The sequence below is a fragment of the Lactuca sativa genome, chromosome 7 (assembly GCF_002870075.4).
Source record: "Lactuca sativa cultivar Salinas chromosome 7, Lsat_Salinas_v11, whole genome shotgun sequence".
In the NCBI taxonomy this organism is placed as follows: domain Eukaryota; kingdom Viridiplantae; phylum Streptophyta; class Magnoliopsida; order Asterales; family Asteraceae; genus Lactuca; species Lactuca sativa.
Window position 1 is genome coordinate 196928407 of NC_056629.2, and position 14552 is coordinate 196942958.

General features: G+C 34.5%; 2 protein-coding genes across 2 annotated transcripts; one reads left to right on the top strand and one right to left on the bottom strand.

The window, feature by feature from the left end:
• The first annotated feature begins 3509 nt into the window (after positions 1-3509).
• On the top strand, positions 3510-6885 carry LOC111877313 (polyadenylate-binding protein RBP45). Its single transcript, XM_023873841.3, has 6 exons — positions 3510-4030; positions 4121-4628; positions 5662-5717; positions 5796-5926; positions 5997-6273; positions 6641-6885. Exons 1-6 carry the CDS (start codon positions 3686-3688, stop codon positions 6641-6643), a joined length of 1320 nt encoding a protein of 439 aa, XP_023729609.1. The 5' UTR covers positions 3510-3685; the 3' UTR covers positions 6644-6885.
• A 1532-nt stretch (positions 6886-8417) lies between these two features.
• Positions 8418-13556, bottom strand: LOC111877314 (DEAD-box ATP-dependent RNA helicase 32). Its single transcript, XM_023873842.3, has 8 exons — positions 13047-13556; positions 11803-12075; positions 11382-11705; positions 10728-10919; positions 10416-10571; positions 9642-10066; positions 9125-9282; positions 8418-8921 (listed from the first exon to the last, which is right to left on the bottom strand). Exons 1-8 carry the CDS (start codon positions 13413-13415, stop codon positions 8581-8583), a joined length of 2238 nt encoding a protein of 745 aa, XP_023729610.1. The 5' UTR covers positions 13416-13556; the 3' UTR covers positions 8418-8580.
• Positions 13557-14552: the final 996 nt, after the last annotated feature.

Genomic DNA, 14552 nt, shown 5'->3' on the forward strand with positions numbered 1-14552 from the left:
TTGACTTTGACCAAGTTTGACTTTAGGTCATTTGGGTATTATGAGTAGTAGATTGAAACTTTAGTCTATGTTATTGTATAGGTGATCAATAGAGGCAATATTCGGAGCAATGATTTGTTTAACTCTCATTTCAGATTGTGAGGTGAGTTTCCTCACTATACTTGTGAGTCAAAGAAACCAATGTCAGCCCAAGTAAATTATGTATCCTGGTTTAGGATGTTGTTATGTTGTAGTGATTTGTTAAGATTTGCATGTCTATCTATTTGTTTTTATATGTTTATCTGTTGCATACTTGCATATGTCGACATAATGCAGTTGGGTTGAGGCAATACTGCTATGTACATAAGCCAACTAACCTGGGATCAAGGCAGACATAAGTTGTATGCCTGAAAGGCAAGCCAAATTTATGTTGTGGGATCGGGAGCAATCCAGACATGAGTTGCGGGATAGATGGGCAAACCATACTCATGAAATGGGCTCAGGGGTAATCCAGTCTGATGACTGTGGACCCAATATGCATGTAGTTATTTGTTGTGTGGTGATATTTTGGGGGAACTCGCAAAGTTTTGTCTTACCGTTTAAGTATTATGTTTAAGGTACTTCAGATGATTGGGCAAGACGAAGGCGTGATCATACACATCCTGCAGTGATATGCTATGCATATTTTATGATACTCTTATTTTGGGATAACTGTATATGATACTTGGTTCTATGACTTAGGTTTTGATTGAAACAATGATTTTACTTTAAATGAAAATGAAAAAATTTATTGTGATTTTTGGGAAATCTATATTAATAAAATAAATATGTTAAAGTTACTCTATTTTGGAAAAAAAAAACAGGTGTAAAATAGGGGAAAAATACAAAATGTAAGGTTTTTTATGGAAAAAATGCTCAATTTACTTGTTGGTAACCGACTCATGACTAGGGGGCTGAGATAGGAAGTAATAGATAAAAATTGGGTCTTTTATGAAAAGAAAACAGATCTAAAAAGAAAAAAAAATCAAAATATATAATTTTTTATGGAAAAAAGGGATAATGACGTAAAATCTATTAATTTTGGCAAAAAATATGCAAATTTATTTATTTATTTATTTATTTTTTCGGATTTTAGGTTCACTAAAACTAAATGTTTGCAAAATAATAATAATAATAATAATAATAATAATAATTTTACCATTTTGTGTTATTTTGCTTTATTAAAACTTTTTAGTTTAACAAGAATATTCGGTTTTATCATTTTTTTGGTGTATAAAAGCTTTCAACTTTGATTTTCTGGGTCATTAAAGTCTTAAGTTTAGTGAAAATACTTGCTTCCACTGAATAAATCTACAAAAAATATAAATTTGAAAAAAGAAGTTACAAACATCCTTTTAATAAAAGGATAATGACTTGAAAAGATAACGAACTATATCTTTTGTATATATTTGATCACTTAATTATTTTTTGTTTATTGTTAACCCTTAAACTTGTTTTGTTATTTAAACCATATTATTATTACTTGCTATTGTAGGTAAAGCCTGTTTTGGGGGGGTTTGAGTTCCAACTTCGGCGACATTTCCAATATTCCTTACCTCCGACGACATCTCTGGTCATTCGTCGTTGAAGAACCGTCGTGAGCCACTGCTAAACTACTAGGTTCGCTTTTCTCCTGTAGATTACAAACCCTTAATCCCTTCACCTTCCCATATAAAGTTCCAAACTTGAAGAAATATTTGGAAACTAAAGTTCATAAAGCTATCGTAATCACTTAAATGAAACAAAAACAAGCTTCTGTAATGGTGGCTTTGCTTTAGAAGATATGAAGTCACATATAAACAAATACATCTAAAATTGAATATGAGACTTTTTAATACAAATCGTAATCAATGATTTGAATTTAGACATAACAAAAAAGTTTTGCTTTAGAAGATCCGAAGTCGTGGAATGAATAGAAACAAATCCATGTAAAATTGAATATGAGATTTTTTAATACAAATTGTAATTGATGGTTTGAATTCAGACATAACGAAAAACAATAATAATAGTAATAGAAACTTGATTTTTCCCTTTTCGAAATATAGAACATTGTGTACATACAAAGATTATAAGAAAAAAATGTGATGTCAATTGATTAGCAGCTTCAAATGGATGAAAACCATCCTAGAACACAAAATGAGTCGCATTAGGACATGTCCCGATCAATTTAGTGTTACAAAAGAACACCATCCTCTCAACTTTTCCTATTCCACAACACCCTCTAGACGCCTCCACAAACCCTAAAATAAACGACTAGATGTAAACATTCAAACGAAATCGAATTTTGACTATAAGGATATGAAATTTCAGACTTAATTTTTGTTACCATGGGAGGCAAGATCTTTGATTAGGTCGTAGAGTGGTTGAAAGATGTCGAAAATAACCATCTCGAGACCTCGGTGTTGTGATACAAGTTGGGTTGCAGCTAAATTTATCTTCTTGTTGAACGATTGAGCATGTGTGTTGATCTTCACTACAGACCCCTTTCCATGGGATCCGAACAAAATTCTCACCGCCGGCAATCGGCCAAGCGGTGGGAGCGATGCCACTCCGTTTCTCCATGCTCCTAATCCCTAGTCCATACAAATCTTTTTTTTGGTAAATTGTAATCAATTAGTAAAATCTATAATAACAAAACACCCAAATGATGATTGCAAGAACTAATTATGGTGGATTAGAATTAATTTTACCTTGATGAGGCTTGAAAGGATTCGAACGAAGTAGGATCTATATTTGAAAAAACCCATTTTGGGCTTCCACCAGAGTTTGTATCCACCAGAAATGTCGTTGGAGGTGAACCCCAAAATAGGTTTTACCTACTATTGTAGGTAATAGTGGTATATTTTAAACAAAAAAACAAGTCTAAAGGTTAATGGTGCACCAAAAAAATTATGTAACTGAATATGTTCAAAGGATATAAGTGATTACCCTTGCAAATCATTATCCCTTTAATAAACCTAAAATCCGGAAAAAAATTAAATGAACATTTTTCTACAAAAACTTAACGAGTAGAAATATTAAATGTATAAAAATATTATAGGTGCCGCTAAATGGTCCTTTTACTTTCATAATGTCAATATCTTGTTTTCGAATTCAACTTAACGAGAGAGAAAAAAAAAATTGGTTGAAATGAAAATAAAACAAAAGAAATTGATATTTTTGAGTTTCATTTAAAAAAGGAAGTGTGAGAACCAAATGATCATTTTTCCTCATACTTTTCCTTCCGATCTGGGATGATTTGAAAAGAAAAAACCAAAATGTTTTCTTTTAAAATGGAACAAAAAAGAAAATTTTGTTTCCTTTATTTTTTCTTTCTTTTTTCCTTGTGTATTTTCTCTTTTTTACGTTTCTTTCGATTAAAGTCGGGCATGTGCGTATATCATCCTTGTAGAGGGGTTATGAAAATGGATCCAACTAAATGGGCTTTTTACTTTCTTATTGTCAGCCGATTTAACCGGCCCAAATCATCTGGGTATATAAAATGCGACGGCTCTCACAAAAATATCCTCTCGCACGAATCAACCCTATCTGGATTTAGGGTCTCTGCGATCCGTCTAGGGTTCTTATCGATCAACCCTATACTTCAATTTTACCGATAGATTCTATATTATTGTTCTACCCTATACATAGTTTGATTTGTCAAATCAATTAGGTTTCCTTTCACAAGATGATGCAACCAGGAAACGGCATGGCACCAGTACCAATGGCTCCGATGCAGCCGCCACCACAACAACAGCAGTACCAACAAGCACCACCGCAACAGCAGTGGATGATGCCTCCACCGGCTCAACAACAGCACCAACAACCGCTGCCGCCCCATATGTGGGCCCAGCAACAGGCACCGCCTCAGCAGCAGCAACAAGCACAACATATGATGCAAGCAAATCAGCAGTCGCAGCAGTATTCTTCTGCTCCGGCGAGTTCCGATGAGATTCGGTCTCTTTGGATCGGAGACTTGCAGTATTGGATGGATGAAACATATGTTACTAATTGCTTCTACAACACCGGAGAGGTACTGCTGATCCTTTTCCCCAATGAGCTCTTTACGTATGTATTGAAAAGTTGGAATTGCGATTTATATTGTTTCTAATTCTATGTTCAGGTTCTCACGGTGAAGATTATTCGCAACAAACAAACTGGACAACCTGAAGGCTATGGTTTTATTGAGTTCAGGAGTCGTGCTGGTGCAGAAAATGCTTTACAGACCTACAATGGGACACTGATGCCATCTACTGAGCAGAATTTTCGCCTTAACTGGGCAACCCTTGGTGCTGGTGAGAGACGCAATGATGACACTCCTGACTACACAATCTTTGTTGGTGATCTTGCTGCTGATGTTTCGGATTACATATTGCAAGAAACGTTCAAAACTGTTTACCCGTCAGTCAAGGGAGCGAAAGTTGTCACTGATAGAACTACTGGACGTTCTAAAGGATATGGTTTTGTTAGATTTGGAGAGGAGAGTGAGCAAGTTCGTGCCATGTCTGAAATGAATGGTGTTTTATGTTCATCCAGGCCAATGCGTATTGGCCCTGCAGCTACCAAGAGTGGTGGTGGTGGTGGCGGTGGTGCAGGTGGTGGAGGTGGTGGTGGTGGTGGTATGCAGAAAGGTACGTTTTCGAATGCTTTAGAATTATTATTCCTGTGTCACTACCCTCAAACGATTGCTTTTGTTGAAATGGATTACTGTATGCTATCTTATTTGTTTCTTTTGATGCTTGTTTAGATAGAATTTGGTCTACTCTTTTATTTCTATAGTCGGTGGTTCTTAGATAGCTTTTGTCACTCATGCCTTGGACACCAGGAGTTCATATCTTTCTTTCCAGTAGTTGCATTTGTGAACCTGGGATCAATTAATTATGTAAAAGACACACGAAACTTATAAAAGCTCATGTTGTCTCAAAAGCAGGACCCAGAGAGGCTCTCATTTTTGGGTGCCTGGAACTGATTTCAGCCGAAATGATTCCACTTTATTGCAGTGGCCTTGTTTAGGTCAGTGGTTTTGTTTATGTAATGAGTTTCTTTCCTTATTACAGTTCCTTTTTCTAAATTCGCCTTACTTTTCATTTCCTTTCCCTTTAGTTTCCGAGTTCCTTCAGTATTTATTTACCAGTCTTAAGTAAATTGCTTTACTTCTTTCGTAGTTACACTCTTTTTTTTTTCAAGTTTCTTTTCTTCATATCATGTCATCTTTTCTATTTGTTCCAGTCTTTTACCTCTTTATATTCCTGCCATATTCAGTCTTTTAACATCCAATTATCATCTTTGAGTATTGTGTTTTCTTTCTTTTTTGCTACTGTGTTACCCATGTGTTAGGCTTTGGACACGGCTTGTCAGTTATTTTTCCTGTATCAAGACATTAGACCACATTTATATATAGAATAAATTTGATTCTTTAATCTATCCCTAATCTTGTTACTTGTTGTTTTTTAATATTTTGTATTGCCATTCAACTATTCAAGACTTGTGCTTCTTTTAGTATTTGTATTTGTATAGTTCCAACAGAAGCTGGAGTACAGGTATTGCAGTTATTGACCAATTTTTAGGCACATCTGGAATTCTTCATTGTTGATTTGGATACGATGTTTCTTCCTTGTTGTATTTATTTCTTTTTTTTTTTCTAAATATTGTTGATACATGCAGCCCCTTACCAAAGTGGTCAAGGAAGTCAGGGAGAGAGCGACCCAAACAACACAACTGTGGGTATTATTGTCTTTTTTTTGTAGCTATTCTATTTGAAGCTCTAAATGTTTAAGAATTGACAATGATGAGTGCAGATATTTGTTGGTGGTTTGGATCCAAGTGTTTCTGATGAAACCCTAAGGGGGGTGTTTGGTCAATTTGGTGAACTAATTCATGTGAAGATTCCCGTAGGCAAGCGATGTGGATTTGTTCAGTTTGCCAACAGGTGTCAACATAAATCCCCTTTGAAAGTTTATTTTTTGTTTCCATATTTACCCTTGTTTGGTATGTTTCAGAGGGTGTGCAGAACAAGCTTTATCGATTCTAAATGGAACTGAATTAGGAGGCCAAAATATCCGGCTTTCTTGGGGTCGTAGTCCTTCAAGCAAACAGGGGCAATCGGAGCAGCCACATTATGGTGGTGGAGGTGGCGGTGGTGGTGGTGGTGCTTATTATGGGTATGCTCAAGGGTATGAGGCGTATGGGTATGCTCCTCCGCCTCAAGATCCAAATGCTTATTATGGAGTCTATGCAGGGGCTGCAGGGTATGGTGGTTACCAACAACCACAGCAGGTAGTATGCATTTTCTTGTTTCTTTTTATATTTTATAGTCATACTAAAAGGGCATTTATGTCTTTTTACACAAACAAGAGATCTGAGAACAAGTATCAGTTTCATCTTGTTTCACCTTTTTGGGTTTACTTTGTCATGAGGCTCATTTTTTTTAATGATTTAATGAGTTGAGCCAGAAAACTTGGTTTAATGATTATGGAGAATTTTATTTTTCGAAATGTAAGAGGGTAGAATGGTCATTTGGTCTCAATTCGTAAAAAAACGGACTTTTATGCATACCCTTGTTTTTTTTTTTTTTTACTTTGATGTTGTTTTTAAGGTTTTGTGGGTGGTCAAAGGGTTGACTTGGATTTGTGTTTTTTTGCAGTGATGATTAGCATTGAAGGTTGGGGGTGTGAGCTGTTATATGAAGTTGGTCTGGTCTGTACTATATATGGTGCGTGGAGTTTAATATATGTGCCCAAGAGAAACAAACATCTCCCTATTGTGGATGTCGATGTTACTTTTTTTTTTCTTGATATTATGTTTGCTGATCTAACTGTGGGTTTGAGATTGTTAGAGATGTTTGTTAAGAATATTGGATTGTTGCTGTAAGCCTAGTTTTCTTTTCAAGCGTCCTTTTTTTTTTCTTTTCAAAAAGAATGTTTTTTATAATGGTTGCATTAAATCGTGCTACAAATGACTCAAAATCCCATTGGAATATACAAATGCTAAAACAAAAGCGTGATACTTCCTATGTTAAACTTTCTGATGTAATCTTTTATCCACAAAATTGCCGTTGTACTAAGCCGGTCTGATACTCCTTTCAATTGGTTTTTGTTCAATTGGAAAGCTTTTAAGGTGCAATACCATGGGCATTCTATAAGCCGTTCTACGGTTCAATATAACAATTGTGGAAGGATTATATAACAACATAAGAGTATTTAAATTTACTTTGAAAAAGAAGAGATATCGACAAAAAATGACCACTTGAAAAATTAGATATATTGGTTTTACGGTGTTTTTCCCTGTTTATATGTCTAGAATGGAGCATTTTGGATTCTACACAATTGTAAAGTGGGTTTGCGTTTCCTTTGCACCGATCTCACCATAAAAATTCCTCTTAAACCATATCCTGCAAATGGTTAGATCCTGCTCTTATATCATAATGTACTTCGTACAATGACTACCCATCCACAAGTATGTTACACTTGATCCCAAATAATCACTCATCCTTGAAGCTTATATCTTGACCAAAAGTCTTTTAGTATCATTTTTTGGTAGCAATGTTGGTACCCATTGGCAACAATATAGCTGTATAACATGATCTTCAGTTGTTTTGTTTGTAATCTCATCTCTAGAAAGGGGTTATGGAATGAACTTGGCATGCAAGGTCAGCCTCACCTTCCACTTCTGTGTTGCCCTCATCATCATCATCATCATCACCAATTTACTCAAGAAATCATCATGACCTATCTTGTTCATACTACTAATTTCATCTTTCAGTTCAACACCAGCAAAATCATGGTATGTGAATAAAAAATGTTTGCCATCAGAATATGTGAAGGGATAACGTCATCGAAAGTTAAGATCAACTTTCAGATACACAACATCTGGATTTACATTCACCATTCTACCTATTCTACATAGAAACTATTTTCAATTACAAAACATGTATACTCAAGCAACTAAATTTCGAATTATGAATCTTTGTTGTATGAGGATATGAGAGCGTTGTCAATGCCCTGGGATTGTACTTAAGTAGCATTATTTACAATTTCTTTTCCACGTGGATTAACACACATGGCCAGGAAAACGGTAAAACTTACAAATAATATATTCACATAACCATGGTTTACCGGATGAATGCTTCAAGTTTGTGATAAGGTCATTTGATATGCATGTCAAAACAACACCATCCCCACCTCCACACCCAATAATCTTATTTCTCTCTCTCTCTCTCTACTTTTTTATTAATTAAAAAACAGATACTGTTATTAAATATCTAAAAGAAATAAGAAATATATTATAATGGTATGGTTTAAATATGATGGTGTGGTGGTATGGTGGGTATACCCCACGGCCTAATGGCTTTATTGACATGCTTTTTGAGACGTTAAGGATCCACGATAAAAGAAAAACAAACAAAAAAAAATCAAGTAAAATGACAAAAGAAGCAGCCATTTCTATAAAATGTTACAATTACAATCAAGTATCAACCACAAATGACCTCCCAAAAACAACATAATCTCTATCATCAACTTAAACCTTACTTTCTCACTTCAATTAAAGACGTACAAAAATGGGACATAAACAGCTGTTAACAACTCATGATGAGTGCATAGAGCTCAACAACTTAAGCGCAAGTTCCTCTTGTTCATGCAACGATATCGCATCTGTCTTCGATGCCACCTCATCTTTCCTTGCCACATCATCGTCATCACCATCGCTATCAAAGTACACTTTTGATTTTTTAAGGTTGTGTGTGTCTTTATCGGACCCAGAAAAGCCGTCATCGTCTTCGTCCACGTCATCATCATTATCTCTTGCCCTTTTATGTTTTTCCTTTTCCTTTAGTCTCTTTTCTTTACGTCTTTGGCGATCCAAAATCTTGTCCTCCTTGTCTCGTGAGATCATATCCAGTTTCATCTCTGCATACCTCTTCAATACTACAATGCAAAACAACAAACATGTTAAATAAGGAAAAAAATAATAATAATAAAGCACAATGCTATAAACGGGTGAATTTTTTAGAAGCAAAATGGTTCAATTATAACAGAAAGAAAGAGAAGGAGGTTGCAATAAAATACACAAATAAATCTATTTCTTGCATTTTACCCTTTTGTTTGTATAAGAAAAAAGTGTTGATTACCTTTATCTTTATCAAGAAGTGCTGAGTCAGCATTCATGGCAGCTAATCTTGCAAGAGGTGGCAATGTGTTCCCTTCTTCATCAAATACAACTCGTGACCCCACTGGTCTATGGACATTAATCTTCAACTTCTTTTTCTTAAGAACCCTAGTTGTAGGCCTACAAACATTATGTCAAATTTATATTATCATCACACCAATTAAATCTCAAAAATTACTTTTTAACCATAAAAATACATAAAACAAGAGTAAATCACATTTGATTTTTGCAATTTTGGTCCTCATTTGAGGTTCTTGTAGCATTTTTGGTCCTTAAGTATATTAATCTTTGCATTTTAGCCACCAAAAATAGTCAATGTCTTGGAAAGGGGATTAAAACGTTACAAAAAACTCATATAAGGACCAAACCGCAAGAAAACTTTTTGTGACCAAAATTGCACAAAATCAGCTAATCTCAGGGACCAAAAATGAAATTTCCTCAAAAAAACAAATAAGAAAGTAAGGATACATATTACATACAACATATTTTCAATCGCCTTCAAGTCCTCATCGTTTTCCGTTTCCTTTCTCTGAAGTAAATCAAGTGTCTCTTCATCTTCTTCAGATTCCTCAAGTAAATTGTTACTTTCCTTTTGACTCGAAATCTTTATCAAATCTTTTTGCACGGGCACTTCGGGCAGCAAAGTGGACTCCTCGGGCAGCTTCTTTTTGTCTATACTTTTACGGTCAAGGTAACGGAGTTGTGGGGTCATTGGGAGACCCAATGAGGCTGAGTAGTCATCAATGGGAAGCTTTGTAACATCAAAAACTTCTTTATCTTTTTGTTTGTAAATTGATTTCACATAAGTTTTGAAGGCTCTTTGAGCTAAAGGCTGTAGATCCGGGTACTTTGCTAGCAATGCAGCCAATAAACCAGAAACCGATTGTAATCGTTTTGTGTTTGCCTGAAATTTGCAACAAAATGTTCAGATGCCAACACATGATGACAAAAAGCAATGTACTTTGCTTCTCTTTACCAATATGAGCAATGTGCTTTATTCTTTTACACATTTTGTTTACCTATAATAGCAATGTACTTACATTTCTTTACACATAAACAACAACATACTTACTAAGCATGTTGCTAATCTATGTAAAAAGGAAAGTATATTGTTATTATGGGTAAAAAAACACAGTAAGTATGTGTTGTTATAGTAAAAAATAAAAATACATTGTCTATATTGGTAAGAAGAGTAAAGTACGTTGCTATTCCATGCAAATAGCTTAAGAAACGCAAGGGAAAAATGATGCTACCTTGTCAACTTGAACAGGTATTTTCTTCTCTTGTAATCGATCAAGCATTTTCATTTCTGAAGGGAGAAGAAATAAGACTGACCGGCCTGCAGAATCATATCGGGCAGTCCGACCGACTCTATGTATGTAACCTGCCACGTCATCAGGGCAGTCCACCTAATAAAAACAAAATCATATTTAGTCCTTGTCACACTTTTGAAATTTCCTTAAGCTTCATTTCCCTAACTTTCTGTATTAAGTATAAAAAGAAACACTCATATGTGTAGCTTAAAAGGATTAAGTCATGTTTCCATGATGTATAAAAAATGTTACCTGAACAACCCAATCAACACCTTTGTTGAAATCTAGACCTCTTGAAGAGACATCGGTTGAAAAAAGAACTGATCTTTGTTCAACAAATTGTTGCAATATAAATGTTCGTTTTATTTGTTTCATCCTTCCATGTAGGCACTTTAGAGGAATCCCAGGACGCAATTTCTTGAATGCTTCATATACAAACCTTACCTATCAAATATGGGTTTCGAATGTAACACATTAAAGAAACAGAAAAAACGGCCTAATAAAACCTTACTAGAATGTTTGGTTTGGTTGTCATACAATTAGAATTAGCATTTCTAATTATTTAACAAAGTTGAAAGTAACCCATTACACAGTTTGCTACCTTGTAAAGAATATGTGAGAATGTTATAACTTTGCTACAATTTATTTTCTAATGATAACTAGAAAATACATTCTTTTGTTATAACTTTGATTGGGTTGGATGAGCTTTGTTCTGTTTAATTTTTTATTTTTGCAAATAAAAATGTCATAAAGTATAACTAAAAATTCTAAAAAGTACAGTTAAAACTTACAACTATCGATAGTATTTATAGATAATATAAAACATTCATTTAAATCCTACATTCTAACCCAACATGATAATGGAATTCATTATATATTCAAATAGAACATAAAAAAAGAACTAACCTGCTTGCAGCTGGAAAGAAAAACAAGAATCCTTGAGTTTAAATGTGCCTTTATAAAACTCCATAACATGTCTAGCTTTTGATCAAGAGGAACAAGCATGACTTTTTGCTGTAGTCTACTTGGAGTAGCAGCTATGGCTTCTTCATCAACAGCAACATATTCAGGATCCTTTAAACTGAGTCGTGCAAGATCTTTAACTGATTTTGTTTGTGTTGCAGAAAAAAGTAAAGTCTGTCTGTGTTTTGGGAGTTGTGAAATTATAGCATTTACTTCTTTTTTAAATCCTGCATCTAGAATACGATCCGCTTCATCAAGTACCAAAACCTGTTAACTAGCATTGAATGATTGAAACACACCCAAATCAGTGGACTTTCCATAACAACAAGAGAAAGAAAAGAAAATGGGAAAATTGAATTTTGACCTGTAGTTGTGAACAATCAAAATTTGGAGTTGTGTCCATGTGTTTGAGAAGCCTGCCAGGTGTACAAATCAATATATTCATTCGATTCACGCGATCTTTCTCTTCATCATATTCATTACCACCAATTAAAAGACCAGCACTAAATCCATGGTGTTTGCCAACTGATTTTAGTACACCGAAAATCTGGTCTGCTAGCTCTCTAGTGGGAGACATGATAATGCTACCTACTCCATCCTCTATACCCCATCTTGCTTTATACAACTTCTCCAAAACCTGACAAATAGTAATTTTTGAATCATAAACATGATGTAAGATGATAAAAGGTTGAAGGCAAACTAGATTAGGAGACAATGTTGGGATTTACATTCACTTTTTCATATAATTGCAGACAAAATACAACTTCCAGCTTGACCACAAACGATTAATGGTAAATAACTTACAACAAACGCATCAACTTCACCCCTTCAAGATTCATATGGTTTTACAGACAGCTTAAACTTCAGGAAACTAAATAAACTAATAAAAGTAGCAAATAATAAGAAACATTAATATTCAGTATCCAGCAGCACACAGAAAATGAATCAACTATTCAACACATTACAGTACAATATTTTTCAGGTCTGGTTCAAAGTCTAAGATGGCAAAAGAAAAAAAACAGGTGTTTATCATCATATCTTTTATGTATGAGTTAAAGTGATTATCTTAATGATTTTCTGATCATTTATGTTGTGTTCCATGCACTGGGTGAAAGCTAGGTTATCAATAAGCTATCTCAAGTAGCTTATTAAAAGGCTAAGCTTATAAGCTAGTTTATAAGCTACTTTAGGAGTCTCGCCTAACAACAAATTGCAAAAAGCTCAAAAATAAGCTAGCTTATTCATGCCAAAACACAGCCTTTGAGACCAACTATCAGATTTTGAGAAGCTAAAAGTTGCTAAAACAGAAATGTTTTTTTTTTTGGAAAAAAAAAAAAGAAAAATTACCAACCTATCCTAAAATCAATCAGCTCCAACACGAACAGCCAAACACCCAGATACTACCCAGCGACAAAATCTTTAAATTCATGTTTATATTTCAATAATGTAAAAAAAATGATTTTTTCTTAAGCATAAACTCTAGTATAACCATAAATACACATATTTCTATCGGGTATGCCTTCATTGGAGTTGTTAACTAGGCTTACAACTGTGCCAGAAAAGCATATACATCAGATGTTGGATTGTTCGCTGAAATTACAAACTTACAGGAATTATAAACGCTAAAGTTTTGCCGGATCCAGTTTTGGCAGCACCAAGTATATCACGGCCAGATAGTGAATGAGGCAATGAAGCCCTCTGAATATTAGTCATGTTCTTATACCCAGATTGGCGCAATCCGTCTTTTGTATTCTTTGACAGAGGTAATTGTTGGAATTTCGTGCAACCGGCGTACTGAGAGTACGTACTCTCATCGATACGGCCGATCGGGGACTTCGCCGGCAGCGGCGGAAGGGATAATGGATTGGAACCTGATTCTGGCTTCCCAAATTCTATCCATTTCTCCAGTAATTCGATTTCCTGTACTTCCGATGTGCGGCTCTGTATACGTAACTGTTTGGATTTTGGCTTCTTCATTGGGAAATTAGTTGCTAGGGTTTCAGAGAGTGATTGAAATCGTGGTTTCGATGGTTTTAATTTGATTTTTTTTTTTTTCTGGGTGCGGAGAGTTGGGGTTTTAGGCGGTAGGGCTTTTGGGCACAATTGAAATTCTATGTAACCACAAGGCAGCTACAGCTAGGGTTTAGCGAAAGGATTATAATTTAATAAATGGAAATCTTCATAAAAGACATTATTTTGGAAAAAGTTACATTTAAGTTCTAAAAAATTTTTCTGAAGAAAAAAACCCAAGAAACGGGATAAACCTTACATTTTAACCATTTTTTACTTTTCAGCCGGTAATCCCTTATGATGAATTTTTGTAAGGAATAGAGGGGAGAGAGCGGAGAGGTTTTTTTGAAGAAAAAAAACTCAAGAAACCGGATAAACCTGACATTTTAACCTTTTTTTACCTTTTCAACCGGTAATCCCTTATGTGGCATGCCAAGTTGGAAGGGGATGCTGACGTGTCATCTGATTTGGCATGCCTTGTCAGCATAAATCAATTTTTTTTAAAAATGATGAATTTTTGTAAGGAATAGAGGCAGGGCCGGTCCTAGACTATTTGAGGCCCGGGGCGAAAAAAAATAGATGAGGCCCTTCAAATTGTATAATTTTCTAGTCAAATAACTAGAGTTGATGTCCAAAAAAGTGGCTTGTACTAATTCACTAAAATGTATAATTATTTGAGAATAATATAGTTATGGCTGGTCCAAAAAAAAAAAAAAAAACCTTTACAAAGCTTTTATATTTGAATCATAAATGAAGCGAAATAATAATTAGCAATTTAAAGATATACATAATTGAGGCAAGTTGAGCATAAAAAAGATTTGCAATTTCAGTAAAAAGAGTATGTTTAACATCAAACAGTTGAAGTTTATATCAAAATTATTACTAAAGTAATTGAATATAAATACACAAGTTTGATTTCTAAAAATAAAATTAGCAAATAGCATAGAAATTTAAAAACTAAAAAAGTTTACATATAGTATTTGCCTCGAATAATAAATAGCAAAATGACTTTCACAAAATTCAATTTGATAGCAAATTATCTCCTTTATTTTTATTTTTTTTCTATCATACTCCTCTCAACTACAAATCCTTTAGAAACATCTA

Coding starts and splice junctions, on each gene's coding strand:
- LOC111877313 (XM_023873841.3), top strand. CDS start 3,686: ATGATGCAACCAGGAAACGGCATGGCACCAGTACCAATGGCTCCGATG. Junction 4,031..4,120: donor GCTTCTACAACACCGGAGAG/GTACTGCTGATC, acceptor TTCTATGTTCAG/GTTCTCACGGTGAAGATTAT. Junction 5,927..5,996: donor TTTGTTCAGTTTGCCAACAG/GTGTCAACATAA, acceptor GGTATGTTTCAG/AGGGTGTGCAGAACAAGCTT.
- LOC111877314 (XM_023873842.3), bottom strand. CDS start 13,415: ATGAAGAAGCCAAAATCCAAACAGTTACGTATACAGAGCCGCACATCG. Junction 10,067..10,415: donor TACCTGTTCAAGTTGACAAG/GTAGCATCATTT, acceptor TGCAAATTTCAG/GCAAACACAAAACGATTACA. Junction 8,922..9,124: donor ACTTCTTGATAAAGATAAAG/GTAATCAACACT, acceptor TTTGCATTGTAG/TATTGAAGAGGTATGCAGAG.